Below are 20,280 nucleotides of genomic sequence, written 5' to 3' on the forward strand. Positions count from 1 at the left end.
GTAGGAATCAGCCTCAATATTGTTTGTTACTGATGTTTTTCTTCCTGAGGCAGGATTTTTTTTAACATATTGCTTTTGTTTAGTGTTTCAAAGTGATGATATGCTTTCTAGTGTAATTTTTCAATTTGTGGACGCGTTCTGAGTGATGCTAGACTACTGTAAGGAACTAGGCAGTGGTATAAAAAGGGGAAAGAGCCTGGCAGGGCTTAGTGAGGGTTGTGCCGTGCTTGCTGACTGAGCGGTTGAGTTTCAGCGTAGTTCTAACGCTTGCCGGGAACGAGAACAAAAATGTGAACTCTCCCGAAGTCACTTTGCAGTGTCCCGTGCGAACCTGAACGAGAGAACGAGGCCTTCTCTGTGCGCTGCGCTCAAGAAACGTCGAAGGACGCCCGACTTCGGTTATGAGCATCATCGAGCGACATCCCTCCGGACAGCGGATGCAGTCCCCTGTCCATCGGGATCTCCTTCCCCCGGCGGGGCGGTCTGTTGCGTTTCGCCTGCGACACGTGGTTTTGCCGGCGCGACTGCGGCGGGGCGGCAGACATTTTGGCCCGATCGTCGTCGCCGCAACACTCATCGCCAGGTGTTTCCAGGCGCGACTGCGGCGATGCGACCGCCTAGGGATCATCCTCGCATTCCAGTCATTGTGCCCGAAACAGGCGATGCCAAAGCAGGGATCTCATTCCAGTCATTGTGCCCGAAACAGGCGATGCCAAAGCAGGGACCATCCTCTCATTACAGTCATTGTGTCCGACCGGCAGCGCCACGACAGGGTGCTACGAGATCGTGCTCGACATGGTGCTACGGCATCGCTACGACAGTGTGCGTCACCATTAGCCCATTGTACATTCACGTGCTCGTCTTTTGAGGGGTTCCTTCTTGCCCTCAACTGCGAGAGTATAAAAACAGCTGCCCCCGGACGCCAAAAGGAGGGCTCCGATTTCTTCTGTTGAGTGAAGTGCTCTCCCGTCTCTCTACTTCGGTCAAACCTGACCGCCAACTCTTTGCGATGTTAAAATAAACAAGTTTTTCGTTGTTACCAGTCGACTCATGCTTTGCCGGGACCTTCGGATGCTTCCAGTTGTACCCCAGGCCGCCAGGCCAACGCTACCCTTGGGGCTTGCGACCCAGGTACAACCACGGGCGTCAGCGCCGAGTTCCCAACAGATCGTACCAGCAAGGCGATCCAAACACTACCCTGCACAGAGGGAAGAGGCAGAGAGATAGAAAGACAAGGGAAGGGGAGCGAGAGGGAGAGACGCGCACAAAGAATCCGTGCACCCTATGCAGCGGTAGCTGGTGGTGTTCCTAAAGGCTATCGAGAAGGCTCGTAGGCCACAGGAACCCTAGTAGCGCGAACAAAGCCATGTGCGCAGAGATGCTTTGGGAGCACTGGCCGAGAGATTTCAGTTGTGATAGTGGGCGATTGTCTAGTCGGTCCATCACTCTGCACATCACTTGCCTCTCGGCATTATAGCGCCGGCAGACATAGATGACGTGTGCGAGCGTCTCATCACAGCTGCATGTGTCTCACGTGGAGCTCTCGGTCATTTCAATAAGGAAAGCGTAAGGGTTTGTAAATTCGACACTTTAGCACAGACGGCACAGCCTGGTCTGCTCGCGTCGTGGTAACCCAGGCGCTACGTAGATGCATCTGTATATCCGGAGACAACGAACGCGAACGGCACATGGTGAAAACGTTCCGAGTCCCACAGATTGAACCTACAGGGCTGATCAAAAGTTTCCAGGCCGCAGCTTGCGTGAACACGTTGACTTCGTGCCCATGTGGCGTGTAATCTATCAGATTATAAGAGCCCCAAGGTTGTTGTGAAGAGGGTAAGGGACAGTGTTTCTCACCACTCGCAGCTTCCGAGTGCCAAAATTAATTTACGAGCCCCGCCACTTGCTTGAGAGTGAACAATTTCGAGCACGCTGTGGCTTGGGAACTTTCGACCACCCTTGTACATTGACGGGACATGAATCGCAGCCCAGCCACAGCCAAAGCACATTGGCAACTTTCATGTACCGATCGGGCGGCTTCGTCATTGTGGTAATTACCGCTGATGTTGCAACGTCCTGGAAGCGATTGAAAGTTTAGGTTGTCATAGGTCATTTCTGAGTCCAGTTGTTCAGTTGGGCCCGTGGCGTATTAAGCTTTATATGCACTGAAATCACAGCCTTGGAATCACAAAAAAGAACGATCCATTGTTCTAGTGGTTCCAGATTAATGAAATCAAGTGCAGCACGGAGTGCAGCAAGCTCTGCACCTGTCCATGTGGTCACATAAGAAATTCTTCACTTGATTTCTTCAGATGTGGCCGGAATGATGACCGCAGCAGCAGGGCTGTTGAGATTTTCCGAACCAGCTGTCCAGCTATGTTGCCGGAATCTGTGCACGTTGTAAATGTGTTCCAACGTTGGTGGCTTTAAAGCTCGCAACTGCGCTCCAGATTCTTTTTTTTCTTATGCCCGGCATTATCAATTGTACTTGCGGCTTGTGGAGGCCCTATAATGGCGCCCGCAACACATTCGTGTAGAAGGCGTGAATTGTGTTGGCAAGTAGAACTGGTGTCTTACAATACTTTTGGAAAATATAGAATGCGGCCTCTTTGTTGGAAAGCAAGCAAGACGGTGTCAGGAAAGCCGAGTCAGGTGTTAGATGTGTGCTCTCAGAACATCTGCAGCAGTCAAGAGGGTCAAATGACAATCTTTGGCAATGGCGTCTGTCGCAACGATGATGTATATTGGGGGAGGGAGGGGGGAGAGACCAAGGCACATTCTGAGTGCTTGGGCTTGCACACTGTGAAGTCTGCAAATATTTGTCGTGCCAATATTTCGTAGCACCGGTAAGCTGTACCACAGGAAGCCCAAGAATAGAGCGTTATACAATTGCCACATCGATGCTACTAAAGCGTCCCTGGACTTCCCGCCGAGAAACGCGAGGCGGCCAAACGCTTTTGTGATTCTTTGTCATGTACGAGACGTGAGGTCACCAAGAGAAGACTCTCTCGATGACGACGCCAAGAAATCGGTACATTCGTCTGTTTGGTACAATTTGTCTATTAATCCGCAAAGCACACGGAACCATCGCTTTGCGGGTATAAGCAGAGTGCCCACTTCTCGGGTGAGAGCTCCAGCCCTTGCCTTCTTAGATATGTTGACACTGCCGCTGAAGTCTCCCGAAATCGTGCGCAGACTTGTACAAGTGTCACTCCTGAAGCCCATATGCGAATGTCATCCGCATATAAGGGGTTTGCGGCATGATTTGCGGCAATGAATCGGCGATGCCGACGGGCACCATGTCGAACACGGTAGGGCTGAGTACGCGGCCTTGGGGTGCGCCGCGGCTGGTGTAACTAAACGGCGTTGGTCCATCTTCAGTAAATTGTCAAGAGAGAGAAGGGAAGAAGGAAAGGCAGGGAGGTTAACGAGACTGAGTCCAGTATGCTACCCTACACATGGGTAGGGGAATGGGGACTAAAAGAGAGAGATAACATGAGTCTATACCGCACTTTCACACGCACTGAGTTAGGTGTAGGATGTCTATAGTCAGGCACTCAAGTCTGTTGCCTTCAGGTAGTGAAGAAGCGCTCTAACTGCTTTCTTCGCTAATGAACTGTGAGGCCAGGCTCCCACGATCTTCGCTTCTGTAAATGGCCTATCATTCAATCTATTCAAGGTACACTGGAGAGTAGTACGTCGGTTATCAAAGCGAGAACAGTGACACAGGAGATGACTGTTGGTGTCTTCACATTTGCACTTAAATTCTGAAGATAGCAGCGCAGCACCCAGGGGCCATTGTCAGGAAACTCCGAGAAGGTCCGCGGAGAAAGCTTCGCATTAAAAACACCAGAGCGAACTCTGGCGCCATAGCGTCGAAGACCCCCCCCCCCCCCCCCTTTTTTTTTTTTAGTGTCTAGAAGATAGAGCACTGCACGGGCCCGGGCTATCCGAAGCGTTTCATTCCGGCGGGCCTCGGCCGGATGGGGCTTGAAGCCGTGCGCCCGGGCCGGAGTCCTTAAAACGCCTAAGTATGGTGCCTTCGAGCACACGCGAACATAATGCATTGCATGGTCCATGGCATTCTGTGCCAAGCTGAAGCGACACGTGTAAAGAACTGGCTCTTAGTGTACCTTAGCTAAGAAAGAAAAACGGGTGATGGTCCATTTTTTTTTCACAAGAATGAACATTGTTTCCGCGAACAAAAAATAAGTTATGCAAGAAAACATTCTTCGAACCATTCCCCTGTTACCGCTTTTCCGATTGAGCTATTACAACTCTCGATAGTATTATATTATTTCAGTGCTAACGCAAGAGGTGTCTCTTTCTACTTGTGCATTTATTTTATGCTGTAAGCTCGTAAAGCCGCCTGCTTGCATATATATATATATATATATATATATATATATATATATATATATATATATATATATATATATATATATATGTTCGCATGTCAAATGACCTTGCCGGACCAAATCGTGCGATCAAGGCAGATGCATCTGCACCAGCAGATAGATAACAGCAAAGGCATTGGGCTAGACCACTTATATTTCCATGGGAGAAACAAAGCTTTCGGTCTTTCTTCCCTATACACTGCATCTGATAGACCCCGGGAAGGTGAGGCTGACACATGCGGCACAAATCTGTGAGTAAAGAAAGATATTTTCCTGCTTGCAGGCCGGGCTTAGTCATGCACACGTGGACCCTGGCTAAGCTTAGCAATGGATACCCGGGCCTGGGACGGGCCCGGGCTTGGAACCAAGGGGTCGGGCCGGTTCCGGGCTGCGTTCAGTCATGTACGTCCGGGCGCGGGCCGGGCCGATGGCTGGGTATTACGGGCCCGGACTGAAATCGGGCTTCACAAAGCGGGCCCGTGCAGTGCTCTGCTACGGGAGCTGCAAATATGACGCTTCAGCCAACGTGCGAATGATGGGCGGTGCATGGATTTGGTCTAAGCTTCGTCCTTCCGGCTTTGAAGGGAGTTCGTGAGTTTGCAAACTGATAATTTTCGACAATATATTCCGCTGTAAATTACAGATTCGCGGTGATTATGCGTGTTCGCTGAAGCTGATCAGCTTGTACTCCTAAAGAAATGCTTGCTTCGAAATTTAGGCCAGACGAAGCATAGTAAACGAAGCCACAAGCTCGAACGTGAGACGAGGCCGTGTACAAACCATCATTTCCATGGTCGAGGAACGATCACAGCACGATCACAGCACGTGTGTTCCTCCTAGTAGTTTTAGTATACTGTACGAGCTTTATAACACGGGAATGATGGTTACGAGATGGATTTGTCTGATCGTCGTGTTTGTGGCGTCAAATCTTTTTGCGACGGTATAATTACGACGCTTTAACTTTCTAAATTTCCGATCACTGATAGTTTTGTGAACGCAGCAAGGCAGTTAGTCTCTGTTCACAAGCGGAATCATTGCGGAATCTATGCATCCATAATGTGGTAGCTTATCGAAAATTAATAATTAGTAATCTAAATTCATTTTAAGATATAACCGCTATTGAAGAGAGGAGATAACGCGACAGAATAAGATGCGCTGTACAAAGCGTGATTCCGCCGACAGTGCCCGCAGTGGAGTCTTCGCAAGCCTTCAATAAGGAACGCCACACAGCTTTTATGATCACCAGGGCCCATGTTCACAAAAGTTCTTGCGCTGAAAGCTTTCGTGCGGGCCAATAGTGATGTCGGACATATTATTGTCGAAGGCAATCAGCCAATGAAGAAGCAGCACTTAGTAACAAAGAGCTTCCTGAATTCGGCCCCAGTAGCCTTAAAGGGATGGCACTATAGAGGCCACCTTTCCATAATGACACTTGCCTGCGTCAGGCTAACGACTACCTTGACTAAGTCCTGTTATCAAAAAGTTGGTTCCGGTGACATCCCATGTTCGATAAACGGTGATCAGGCCGCCAACTTCCTGTGTACTTTTGTGATGTACAGAATACAATCTTTACCCCTAACAAAATTGGATTAAGACAATCTATAGATTTCTTCTAGACTGACTCGCTCTTCTCTAGACTAGTTCATTTTCTTATAAAATGTCCATAGACTGTCAAAAGACAAAAGTCCATAAACTGTCTACTTCTTTATGCCTACACCCATTATATGAAGTGCCTATAGACAAAAATCAACAAGGTGTATGTTTTGTCTATTCCTAATCTATATAGACTATCTCTGGACAAATGTCGAGAGATCTCTTATTTTATTTCGTATTTTCTCAGTCAATAGACAAAGTCGATAAGGCATCTAGTTCTGTCTTTTCCCAGTCCTACACATAGTCCATCGACAAAAATTGTTGTCTATCTTTCAAATGCTGATAAGGTGGTCATTTCATTTTTTGTCAGTGAATTATAAGAGCGCACGCGAATGTGCCTTACGGTCGGAACTGGACGCGGCAGCTCCGATAATTGTGCAACTCTGGTTCCTTCACGCGCGAGAAAGCTGAATAATGATGCCACCGTGTTCTCCGCGAGCTTACGTTTTACGAGTCGCATATCCTGCTGCGGTGCAGCGAATTATTGGGCGAGTAGTGGGCGCGATTCTCGAAACACTCTGGGAAAAGTGGAAGGATCCGCCGCGTGTAAATGGAATACGCGCGCCTACATCCGTAGCGTACGTTTTTTTTTTTTTTTTCGCTAGCACACTTTCCTCAGAAGTGTTTTGCAACATTGCGCGCCATGATGAAAGAAACATGACTTTCGTGCGGCTGGGTTTTCACGCAGCTGTACTCGAGCTTGAATCCCTTTCGCACATGACTTGACTCCGCCTTCGGATATTCTTACACAGAGGGGGAACGTGCGATTCGGGGCGCGATCAAGTTCTTTATCACTAAGTGCAGTGCGACAGAAAGACAACAATGAGCGAGCAATTTTAGAGGCCATCCACATTAGGAAAAAAAAAAAAAGAAGTGCGCTAGCCAGGCTTGGAATTCCTCCAATGCTGTCATAGATGGAAAGCAGTGGATAACGGGAACGTGCAGAAAACTTAACCTTGGTCGCCATCATTAATCTTCTTTCCTCGGTGTTCACGTCAGCGTGTGTGGAAAGAAAAATGATAGGGAAGGGCAGCAGAGGCGAGTGATTCGGCGGAGCCGAGGGTCACTTTATTTTCTTTTATTTGATTTTTTTTAAACGTGCGAGTTGACGCATGCATACTAGTTTGTCCTGTAATTTTCTTCAAATGAAATTCAATTAAGAATGAGCGCTCCGTGAGAACGTCGTTTCAGTACGTTGTTTTTCTGCCATCGCCGAACTGATCCACGTAGTACTTGGATTTAAGGCTGCAGTTGAAGATTACTTGTATGTCTAGCAGCTGCATTGTTTTGTTTTTACAATGCCTATCTGTTACTCTGTCCCTTCTGTAAAGCCTTCAGGCCTTGAAGCTGTTAAAAAAATGAATGAATGAATGAATGAATGAATGATCTCTCTGCCACCACACTAAAAACATGCACCGCGTCAACGCAGGCTTTCTGAGCACTCCTTCTAAACCCTAAATCAGCTTATTTTGCGGAGAAAGGTCAATTTAAAAGAAAAAAAAACGAAAATGCGAAATTCCAGCCATCTTTCGATTCAGCACCCAAAACCGCACCGCGCACAGACAATTGCGTTCGAGGCACGAAAACGCACGCGGCACTGCTTTCGCGTGTCACGTCCTTGCAAAAATTCCGTGGCGTCACTCTAAAAAACTCCCAACACGAGTCAAAGTACACTCTACGCTCACGGAGCGTTCTATCGTGTTTGCTTTATTCTGTTTTTATGCTTTCGGCTTTCTGGCCCGTTTCGTTCTCTGGTTTGACGCGCGGAACGCGCAAACATGTCCACTTGCACGAGAGCTCAAGGCAAATAAAAATTTTTCATCTCATTGGCATGCAAGTATGCAAAGTTTAGGCCCCTCTATGTGTGTTTTTGCTTTCTCTCTTTATCTCCTTCTTTATCTCTTTCTTTTTATTTATTTATTCAGGTGCTTCCGTCACCTCTGCCTTCCGTTCGGGGAACGACTGCAAACGCCCGAACGACGACACAAGAGTCATTGTGCGTTGTGTAGCAGAGCGCGAACAAAAGAAAAAGAAAGAAAGCGAAAAGAAACAAGAGAAAGTGAAAACATTGTTTGCCCTGTGTTCGTGGTGAGCAGTGCTGTATTGAAGCAATCGTCTACGGTAGCGCTGCGCTTCAAATCACGAGTTCTTTTTCACCACGAGGCTGCGAACGCAGAGGAAGGAAGGAAAAAGTGGAAAAGGAAAGGCAGGGAGGTTAACCAGGGGCGCTATAACGTAAAACTATTCCAAACATTTCTATTCCAATTCTGCTATCAGCCCTCCGCGATTGGTCAAAAGCTTTTTTCGACCACCCCCCACTTCACCTGTCTGTCACGCGACGTCACGAAAACCGCAATACCTCCCCGTCTGATATGATGTGTACACACTAATTATGCATGATTTGACAGAAAAAAGAAAAACAGTTATTTCTGATTCGACCGCTTTTCACCATTAGCCCTCGGCTATTGGTAAACAGTTTTCGGGCTGCACCCACTTCACCTGCCTGTGACGCGACGTCACAAAATCGCACGAACTCACCGAGTCACAGTGACGTGTACGCGATAAGGATGCATTAATATGCCTAACAAAACTGAATTTTTTCCGGAATAGCCGCGGGCTGCCCCGTTCCGAAAGGAATAAAAGATGGCTGCCGCCGATCGCTGAGACGCTGGCTACTCGCACCTGCCGGAGAGCATGGGTGTATTTGCGTATAATAAAACTTCTTGCGTGACCGTGTAACCTTTTCAAGCACTTTCGTCACGTTTACTACCTCATTCTGCGAACTATTCTTTTCTGAGGGTCAGCTTTAGCGTCATTCTTAAGCTTCCGTTGCATGCCACTGCGATTTTCGACGAGCCACCACAAGCTAAGTAAGGGAAAGCCGACCAATCGCAGACGCCGGTACCATCCTATTCATCCGGTTATCGATTTTCAGTGCACTGGCTCTGCCCCAGTGAATGCCTCTCCACTTGAACGTTCTCCTCGCCTCTTGTCAGCCAATTGGATACGACAAGCCGCTCAGTGTAGGCAATGTTACTCGTTTTTGAAGCAAACAAAAGTGACCTCCTATGAACGAGGAAAGCGTTTGATTGGTCTGTTCAGACAACCCTGTGGGTGACCGCCCGGTGCTTGCGTCGGTGGTTACGCAAATTTGACGTCAGGAAATTGGAATAGAAACATATTGGAATAGTTTTACATTATAGGGCCCCAGTTTAGCTTAACCGGTTTACTGCCCTGCACATGGGGGCGGGATGGGGGGATGAAAGCCACCAACGGGAGGTGGGTGACGGTCGTGTCTTCGGTCGGATACCGTCACACTGGACTCCGCTTAAAGCGATCGTGAAGGTGCAGTCTCGCAAGGCGCCTCGCAGCTTTGTAGTTGCCGCGAGGGAAGGGAAGGATAAAAAATTTTTGCATTCTCGTTTTTTATGCGCCACTTGTCGCGGCGCGTGACGCACGCGACGCAAATGGCCAAGATACGGAACACGGAGGGAAAGAAAAAAAAAGTGTGGTCCGTTTGTCCAAAGTTTCGATTTACGCGAAGGGCACAGAAATCACCAGAAATCGTTATTGCCCTAAAAAACGCACTTGAGTGTTTTCGCATTGGAGTGGTAAGAAATAGGTGCTTTGCTCTGATTCTAGTACGGCCTGTCTTCTTACGCGCAATGCTGCGTTCATGCGCGAAAGAAATCCCAACGATGTTGCGTAGTCGTCACGTTCAAAATAGAGCTGCAGGGTTTCGATTGTACCTCTCCCCGCAACTGCACCTCTGGTCAGAATATAGTAACGCCCACTGGAGCAGCAGTATCAGTTTCCATCTGTAGAAATAGCCTTCGCCACAAACTTCACCGATAGTATTGTTATCAGCCAATGTTACGCAGAAGAAACTGTTCAACGGTCTCTCCAGAGCAGATATCGAGTGCACCGTTGTATACGGCGCTTATTGCTGGCACTTTGAACGAAGCAGTAGTGACATCTGACTAAACTGCCTGAAGATCCATGCCTAAACCGCTGTGCGCTCTTCCTCCTAAAGGATCATTACTTTCTTAGCGAAGTCCTCCATAATAGAAACATCATTGCAACTTCTAGACACATTAACTTCCCCGCAACTGCCCGATATCTTGTTTCTTCTTTTTCTTTTTTTTTTACAGTTTATATTATCACTATTTGGCATGCTTGTAAGACTTTGCCGTTTCTATGCGCCGATAAGGTAGGTGGTATGTTTCAGTTGAAGTTCCGCTGGAGTTCGAAAAAAACTTTGCTTCCGTTTAACCTAAGCTTACTAACATTGTGCCTATGGGCGAGCAACCAAAGTTCCTACCATTGTTCCGTTTAAGCGATTTTCGTTAACCCAGAGTCCAACTGTATTAGGAAACTTTGATCAAGCTCGACTTCCCTCTCTTGCGCGTATTCATTAGCCGCACGTTCAGCCAACATGACTGAGCTAGGGGCGCCTAATTGTTCTATCAGTCTGCGCAGAAAGTCTAAATAGAACCTGTCTCGTTCAAGAAAAATGCTTTCAGCGTATTTATTCAATTCAAGAACAAGTAACGTACAGATACATCACATGCTCTTGAAATAAAGAAACGCGTTGGAAGTACGAAATGATCGTGGTATGTTACAGATGGTACTGTACACAGTACGCTTGCCCCTAATAACGGGAGATGTACCGCACAATTTTTTGCTATCTCGGTTGTTAAACTGAGATATTAGTATTCTTTAGAGTAGCAAACCGGAAAATTGAATCTGATTGATTTCCCTGCATCTCTCTCTCTCTCTCCCTCTCTCTTAATATTCCCATTCACCAGTGAGAGGCGAATTCCACAGAGAAAAAAGAAGGCGGCGCATCCATTTATTTTTAAAATTATTGGCGAGGATAAAGTGATAAGCAGTGTTTCTTACGATGGGCGTGTAATTTGTGATCAAATGTTTTATATGTTATGATGATTATTGTGACGATAATCGAATCCGCATACCATTCGTGAATCGCGATGCAGTATGGACACATCAGCATGACACACGAAGTGGCTCAACGAGAGGCCGAACATTACCACGACACAGTATATCTTGTAGTAATCACTGCACCACAGTTCGGGATTCCACCCCAAATCACCGGGATCGGCAGGCCGTGCATGGTGGACGATACGTAAGGAATTGCATCGACCGAAAATTATTCTTGCGTTACACTGGTGTAGTCAAGGTTAGCATGCCAGATGCCTCATGTAAGCCCAATTTATGTTGTTAACCTCGTCGTTCGAAAGGTGATTTTTCTTTCTCAAAGTGGCAAGGTGAAATAGCATCGTCGCAAACACAGAAGTAGTTGTACCTTATCGGCGAGTGACATTTTTTGTTGTTATAACAGAAATACAAAACCCAAATAGAGCAGTCAGAGACAGGCTAGCAACTGCATCAGAAGCGAGATGATGCGGAGAGTACGGGGAAGGAGGACAGATGAATCGCAAAGGATAAGTCCACTATGGGGGCGCTGAAAAAGCACTGAATAAGCTGCGCTCGGCAAACGCACACAGCAGTGAGCAAGAAACCCAGCGTTTCCGTATAGCGGAAGTCCCAATACTGTAATAAAAAACTTCGATCTACTGAGCCTCTCAACACTGAGAAATGTAAGTATTCCAGAAGGTGTGCTGGACACCGAGAAACTCTCTCAGTGACCGAAGCGTTAAGTTAAAGGAAAAAAAAAATCGCAAGGAGAAAAGTCGGACACGTCCAACGATTGCGAACGTTCCAGTTAACCGAAGACATCCGCGACGAACACGTACTAGGTTAGTAATTTGCTTTTTCAATGGTTTGTTTTGTTTCCTTCGTTCTTTCGTCTGAAAGAAATATTTATAGCAAACGCTATTTTCGAAGCTATTCATAGCTTAAGAGTAAGAGTTTTGTGAACATTTCTCGGAATGTGTTGTGTTAATTGGGACGCCGTGGGAAACTTCTCGCGCGCAAACGACGCCAACTAGGGCGAGCAAGCAGTCTGCCCATTCATAATATCAGCGACTGTCGTTATCCGTTGCTTCAAATTATGAGTAACTCCTTCTTCCGTTACAATGGCACCTTGAGCGCACCTTCTTCGTATGAAAACCTCTTTCAGGAAACGTACTGTATACCGCTCCCTCGGCTTCCTGTTGTCACTCAACCTCGTCCTGTTTGCTGCGTCGCGGGGGTTATCGACCTCGGTCGTCCAGTATGATGTGCCCCGCACCTCCACCAATCTTGTAACGGACAGAAAGGGTTTGCTTGCAAAATGACAGGTGCGGCCTACCGAGCAGCGTGGCGAAATACATAACTCCACAGGCGCGAATAACGGTTAAGCAACGTACACCCCACGTGGTCACATGCGTAATGACGTCATTGTTTCATCATGGATTCAGGCACTGACGTACAAGGGCACTATACAAGTACACGCGCATCAAAAACAAATATGCGGCATATTATGGCAAAAGCCAAATGTTGCCTACGTCGCACTGAGCGAGGCCCTCTTTAGGAGATGGAGGCCAGTATATTCCAGAAGAAACGGTCATACGCGAGAACTATTCGCGAGGGCATGCGGTAGGCGAGATCGTTATGTTGCACACGTTACCGAAAGCGGCCAGCCAATGACAAACATAACTTAAGGAAGAGATGCGGGTGAACGCCGCTGCTCAGCTGGGCACCCGCGACGGGCGCAAGAAGTTTCCACCCAGTTTTATAAATAGCGCGAGTGACGTCGGTACACAGCGAACGTCCAGCGGACATGCCTCTAGGAATGTCACCTGAGGGCAGTTAATGTAGGTCGACCGGACGTCCGTACTCCACTTCGGACGTGCGTATGGATCTTAATCTTATATCCGTCGGAAATAATGTTCCGTCTTGAGTTCAATGAACTCGCGCCTTGTTTTCCAGCGCGAAGTGCTGCCTTTTCTCGCCCGCACTACACTTACCCTGCATCGCGGCAATTGCCTACCTACCAAGCCTCTTACCGGCCTCTATACGCTGGTTTCAATCTTGCGTGAAAAGAGGCACCCGTTATCTTGCGATAAGAAGCCTATCGCTGTCCTTGTCAATGCAGACGACGATCACACAAACACGCACGCATGCACACCACGCAATTTGCAAGGAAAAGGAATGTTAAGACGAAGGAAGATCCCAATTTGCGGAGGCGGAACGGAGCGATTGATAAAAATCGGAAAGCGAGAACTCGCTCCTATGGATAGCGAAGTTGATGTGCCACATCGCGCGCGCTGTTAACGGGTAGAGCTGGCACGTGTTTTGCAAACGTGCATACATTATTTCTCGAGCTTGTTTGGAATAAGAACGCCATTCGAGACCCGCGCTAAGATTTAGTCGAGCGTTCGAAAAAAAAAAAAAAAAAGAAAGGTTCGAAGCGATAAAAGCACCGCAACTGGGGCTAAATTGAGGATACTGTATTTCATTATTACGTAATGGGATTGGATTCCAATTCAGTGGATAATCCGGTGATAAATCGAGCCTACATTCCTCATACCGCGATGTCACACGGCCACTTCCGATCGCGCCCAATCGGGATCGAAATTCTCGACCGCGATTGGCTCCATCCCGCAGTTCGTGCAAAGGAGCCAATCGCGACAGAGCACTTTAATCCCGATTGGGCTCGATCGCGTTTGAAAGTATGCCTTGTGGCATCCATATTAGCATTTGATGTAGACGAGTCTCGCACACCGATAAAGAAAGGAAATGTAGAAGTAATCGTACATTCATCCAGAAGCACAAGCAGCATGAGATGTGGTGAAAGGAGCCGAACGTTTCGCAGAGGAAATTTGTGCGCTTCGTTCGACATTTTTGTTCCTGCACTTGCGTCCCTCTTAGCGAGCCTACTGTCCAGCAACAGGAAATCTGGCGCAACCAATAGAAATTTTCTACACTAATTGAATTGAACTTTCGTTTTTGCAAACATCCCTTGCAAATATCACACTGGATAAACTGCATCTCAACAATAAACCAATAAACAGTAAGAAACTAAGTAACGAGACATAAGACGAGACTTAACGAGACGAGACGTAACGAGACTTAACGTAACGAGACTTATGTGACATAAGGAGTCTAGGAACCTCCACTGCTCTTGTTTTCGTCCCGGGACAACGTAAGCAACGTCTCGAAGAGCTTGATTCCGAAGCAGGAAGTCCATTAGCGGGGATCAGAAACTGAGAAAGCGACAAACATCGGGCGAAACCGATCATCGTATCTGATCGGTTACATCCTTCGCACGTCCGAAACACAACGGCGGCCACGGCGGATAACGCATTCTCTCGCTGCTCTATCGGCAGATGCCGGAGACACCGCTGAGGCCGGTCTCGATAGGCGAGGGCAAAAAATGAAAAACGCACAGAAAAAGCGACCTCAATTCGATCCGCCGGTGCACTTCCTGATGCCTGGAACCTGGCTAACGTTACAGGGCCGACGAGAAATAACAAAAATCGTCAAATGAGTTCGCGCGGCCAACTGCTATGAGGTGGCGAGCAACAGCTGCGCAGAGTTGTTACAGAAAGTCGGCGCTGTAGCAGACGACGCGAACCGACGGACCACTCCAGGTTGCAGACGGTGTCGCTGCGCAACACATCCCAACCAGACACAGACAAAAATTAAAAAAATAAGCTAAACCGATACGAAACGCGCGTTGGCTTATTGACAGAAGCGCGAAGAAGACGCGGTACACATAAATAAACCTCAACGTACGGATTCTGCTCGCTAATTTACTCCATGGAAGCAATGTTTCTGAACATATCTGTAATGCCGCTGGTTTTGATAGCTCTGTCGGGAAAATGTAGCGCCTCGAGTGGAAACAAATAGGCAGAAGTATTTTTTTTCTATTCTCCTCTCATAGCTCATAACCGTTAAAGCGGATTTAAGCGGTTAAAGCGAAGCATAAGGTGGATAAAGCAAGTGACCACAAAAAAAAAAAAAGATCACTCGCGAGACAAGATTCATTCCGTGTTACAGATGAATTCTGTTATAGATAATAGAAAATGAATCAAGACCTGCTGAATGAAAAAATTGCGTCTGTACAGTTCTTGTTTTTTGTCACAAGTGACACAGCTGTGGGGCTGTTCCGAAAAAAAAAAAGTATTCTTGCAACAGGCAATAGGAATTGATGCAAGCTCTCCGATAACGTTTCCAGCACCATACTAAATGGAACGCTCAGGTGCACACGACAATGTAGTGGTATCAATCTCGTCGCAGACGACAATTACACGCGTGTCGTCTGCTAACACCGATGCAAAACGCCAAAAGTGACACAAGTGCACTGCCAAAACACCAAAACAACGTATGGCAAAGCTCAGCTCCACGTCAGAAACTGCGCGCGCTTTAATAAGGTCGGTCGCGCGGCGTCGAAAAACGACGCGCGCGAGCGGGAGACGACGTTTCGGACTCACCGTAGGCATGGCGTGGCTTCGCCGGCGAGCTGCCTGTATTCCTCGGCGGCTGTCGACGAACAAAGCGCAAAACTCCTTTCAATTTTCGTCCCCATTCGCCGGGGAAGGGTTGAGAGAGGGCGAAGGGGCATAAGAGAGGAGGAGGTGTCATTACCTCCTCCTCCTTCTCCTCCTGTAACGCACATTCTCTCCCAGGCTTCTCTTTCTCTCTCTCTCTCTCTGGCTTCGTTCCTGATGCGTCGCGCATACCCGGCACCTTGATCGCTCTTCCCGTGTTTGCTCTTGCTTCGTTATTTTCCTTTCCGTCTCGTATTTCTTCGTACCTCTCTTATTCCGTCTTGCTGTGTCCTCTATACCTTTGGGAACGCGAGCGCGCGTGTGACGTTCTTTCGACGCAGTGTCATTTTGTTCCTGAGGTCGTCTGCTTCTTGTTTTGACGCCCCCGTCTGTTTTCACTTCGCCCTCTTCCTTCGGGCGACCGAGGAAAGAAACAAAGCGAGGAACGCGAGTTGTGCACGCGATCGCATTTGTTCGCGTTTCTTTCTGCTCTCTTGTTTTGTGTTTGTCAGCGCTTACGCAGGCGCTAGTTGCCGCCAACATGTGCCTCGCCGCGGGTGCCACTGCTGCACGGCCATTACTTTGTCACAAGAATGCGCGTCGGCTGACAGGTGCGAAATAAGTGCGGAGAAACAATGCGTGTGCTTCCAGCGTCGCATGCAAAGCCTTCGGGGCCGCCGAGAAGCTGGTCGAGGTCGTCGGCGGTATGCGGCCGGGAGAGGCTGACGGCCCGACGCGATGGTACTTCGACAGACGGCTGTTGGCATCGCTGGCTTGACATATCGCTCGACAGTACAAAAATGATAAGCTCAGTAACGCCAAAGATTCGTCCTAGTTGGTTCCGCGTATTTGTAAGAATCGTGAGCGAAGTACTGGCCGTATATACTGCACCAGGGAATCCAATCCCTGTTCTGGTGAGCGAGTGTCTTTCTTGAAGCGCAGTGGTCCTTCCTGATTTGATTGCACTTCCACTAGTGTAACTCCACTGGCTCCCAGCTTCTTTTCTTCTTTTTTTTTTTTGTGCCGTTGTCAACGCCACGCCAAGCCTGAAAATTGTAGTGGGCTTGACGAGGATTCTAACTTGCGACCTTTAGATTCGAGGCCCGGTGTTCTACCTCTGCTCCGGTAACTATGGTATCAAGCGCAGTGACAGGAAGCGGACCTTGAAAAACCCTAACGGAGAAAGAAGAAATTAGATTTCATACTCTCTACCGATTCCAGTACAGTACAGTATGTAGAAGTGTTAGTAGGGTAAAGGGCTAGGTAGGGTCTAGGCTTGCTCTGAATTTGAAGAGAAAAAGAGCAAAATTAGTCGAGAAGCAAGTCAACCTAGGCGCAGTAAGAGTAAAAGCAGATGAATTCAGGCTGGTTCTAGCAAACAAATTTGCAGCTTTAGAACAGGAAGGCCAAGGTAAAATTGAGATATTGAATGAAACCAAAACGAGGTTCATTTTAGAAGCAGCGATCAAGTGGGAGGTAAGGCACCAAGGCAACCAGTATATAGGTGTGCACAAGTAACAAAGGACCTAATAAACAAATGACAAAGCCTAATGTCAACTCAGGAGATGAGAAAGAATCCACAGCGCTGTCCACTCTGATGAAGAGGAATGTTAGCGATATTCGAAATTATAGCGTCGGTAAAATTGTGATATATGCTAGTGCTATGAAACGCCTCACAGAGAACTCAATGAGCACCACTAGTTTGAAACCACAATAAATTAGACAATATTACTGTACTGAAATAAACTTCACGAATCAGCTATGCGACGTTTTTGCATGCAGCTGCCGCTGTCCAAAAAGTAGATGTTTCTGGCACAGTGAAAAGGCCAGGAATAAGCATAATGCAATCCGTGTCCAAATGTACTTTGCTCTACATTTCTGGTACGCCTTTGTCTATAGTGTCTTCGTGACTAAATGACTAAATTCCATACAGTACAAGCTTCACAACCAATGTGTCAAGTGTAGCAAACTATACTGTCACCAGAGAGACTTCAGTCTACACATTCTCTTATAGCTTGCCCTGTGACTTCTGCCGCTTCTGTTGCTCAGCCACTTGCTTCTGTCCCCCAAAGGCACGGAAGTGCAGCCCACGCGAGGTCTTCTGTCACGTGATGTTTGCGGCTTGCCACGTGAAACGACTTTCATGCCTTCGGCGCAACATGCTGTCAAAGAAACTTCATTTTCCATACCCAGGAAACGCATCAATGGCGTGCTGTAAAAGGATAAAAAAAAAATCTTGATTTTCACAACACAGCACCTCTAATTACTAGCTGTCACGAGCAACGCAAGAATTTGGCATGTGATGCTTGCGCCAGACGTTCCAGTTAGCGACTTTGGCGCGAGCGAAGCATGTGGCGTGATAGTGGGCTAACAATTAGAGCATTAATGCTCTGATTGTTAGCACACTGTAACGCCACATCCCACTATCACAGCGCAGCACCCTAATTAGGATGCTGCGCTGGAAGGCATGTATGACTTATAAGCCTGTTACTTATGAGGCCGTTTGCGTTGCTTACTTCGTGCAAAGAAAATGCACTTCTTGAAGCCATACAAGTTCACCTATAGGTGGAAACATTAGAATAGCTAATACTTCTGACATGAAGCAACCAGACGGCGTCGCGAAATATCTTTCATTGTTGTAAATTTACTTAATTTCTGTCATTCAATTAGTAAGTACAAGTAATTTCCCGTATGCTGTCTTTGCTGTCTTTGTTTGTTGGCTTCTTATAATGTGCCAAAGCAAGAGTTTGGCTTGATCGTGCTGTTGAATTCTTCGTTTTTATTGGTCACCTTAGCTTCCTGCGAAATACAAATAAAAGGCCATATATTCCTAGTACCTTTACACATAAAATGCTTAAGTTGTGCGTATTTAAAAGTTTGCTCCACACATCTAGTTGGCAGTTTTTTGTGTGAATGTCTAATGAAACCAATTAATTATAATGCAACGACGTATTTATTTCAAGTTTGTTGCACGATCGAGAGTGTCGTAATGCAGTGAAAGTCAGTATGGAATCAAGGCATGGAAATGTTTGTTTCTGTGCCTTGTGTGAGTGCCCTACTTTGACATTCAACAGTAACTGTCGTGATATAATTTGGTGCTATTCTTGTCTTTAATATATGTCGCAGCTTTTCATGCTCATTTCATATATTGAAGCAGGTCACTCTTATAAAGCTGTTTTACTGATCATGCAACTTTTTCTTCTATACAGCATAGAAAGCGCTGTGTTCTTGTAGTAAAGCGAAATATGAACAACACTGAAAGAATATTGAGATCATTTTCAGCTAACATCCAAATGCCCGTTGCTGGAAATCAACGTAATAAGCAGAAATCTTGCGTCACAATGTCTCGGGATACCCAGAAAATTATCTATAAAAGCAGAAGTGATTACTATTGAAAGTACAAATCCTTTAGCTAAGAAGGATGTACATTGGATATGAAAATGTGATCTGAATGAGTGAAACTAGATTTATTTCTTTAAAATACGCGCTGGTGTAGGTACAGAGGCCCATTACTCCATCACTTGCGCAAGAATGAAAGCATAACTGAAAGGGGAGAGTCCTTCAATTAATTCGTTCATTGTTAAAAATTAGGTTATGAAGTTTTACGGGCCATAACCACGATCTGATTATGAGACACACCGTAGTGGGGGAACCGAGAAATTTGGACCACCTGGGATTTTATTAATGTGCACCTGAATGTAAGTAAACGGATGTTTTCGCACTTCGACCTCAACGAAATGCGGTCGCCGTGGCTGGGATTCGATCCCGCGACCTGGCGCTTAGCAGCCCAACACCATAGCTACTAAGCAACCACGGCGGGTAGTTTGTTCATTGTGCTTTTAAAGAAAGTTTATTGCGAAAAAGTAACGTCTGGACTTGAGCGTTATGCCTTTATAGCGTGCTTCCCGTTATCTATTATTTTAATGATGTCGTCTCTGTCCACTAGTGTTCATGATCATTAAATATTGTAGGCAAAGCTATGCATTGCCTCAGATAAGACTGAGGGATAAGTACCTGATGAAAGATGGGCGTTTAAAGAGGCTCGCTGTAGATCCATTCGGTGCGTACTTTACATGGTTAGAGAGCACAAAAAAAGATGAAGCGGATCCAATGAGTTAGAATCTATGTACAGCGAAGCTTTGTTTGAGTGCATAAAGCCGAAACACGACTGCACACACGCAGACGCACATATAAGCACACGAGCGTGTACGAATTATACTGAGCTTTTTCTTAAACGCAGTTGCTGACTGCTAGCAAGTACGACAGATGCCTTGAACGCATCATGCTTTCAGGGGCAGTAGGCGCATACGTACGTAGCGCAATTAGAATCCATCTGCTGGTGAAGAAAAACCAGACAGACACTGGTGCGCGGAGTCCACAAATTACATTTTTAGCCGACCCCGCTCAATCAGGCGGAAGCCTGATTCCGCCGATTCCACTACTCGCGCGCCGTCAGCGTGCTTGGTGTGTCCTCGTCACCTTTTTGTGACCGAAACACTGTGGCACGTCGTAGTGCGCTACCGGGCCGCCCCTCTAGTGAGGACGCCGTGAGCAGTACGAATAGCGAAGCGCGGATGACGGGGGTGGGAAGCGCACGCGCCTTGTGGGACTGGCCGGGTCGGGAGGGTATGTGGCAGCAGAAGTGGCTAAAGCGTCAGAGTGCAAGTAGGCAGGCTTCGGACGGTCGGCAGAGACCGTATCTTGTCGGCCGTTCATGAGCAATAGGAAGTGTTTAGGTGCATTCTTGCATACTTTGAACGGCCCATCATACG

The 20,280-nt window shown here is 47.1% G+C and overlaps 1 protein-coding gene across 1 annotated transcript in view; it reads right to left on the reverse strand.

Moving 5' to 3' along the window:
* LOC142592716 (sodium- and chloride-dependent glycine transporter 2-like) overlaps window positions 1–15,506 on the reverse strand; it is a 159,545-nt gene extending 144,039 nt beyond the window's left edge. The window contains exon 1 of the mRNA XM_075704315.1: window positions 15,452–15,506. Coding sequence (XP_075560430.1) covers window positions 15,452–15,460 — 9 coding nt within the window. The 5' untranslated portion in view covers window positions 15,461–15,506. The remainder of the gene's footprint in view (window positions 1–15,451) is intronic.
* Between the last annotated feature and the right edge of the window lie 4,774 nt (window positions 15,507–20,280).

The sequence above is a fragment of the Dermacentor variabilis genome, chromosome 9 (assembly GCF_050947875.1).
Source record: "Dermacentor variabilis isolate Ectoservices chromosome 9, ASM5094787v1, whole genome shotgun sequence".
Taxonomy (NCBI): domain Eukaryota; kingdom Metazoa; phylum Arthropoda; class Arachnida; order Ixodida; family Ixodidae; genus Dermacentor; species Dermacentor variabilis.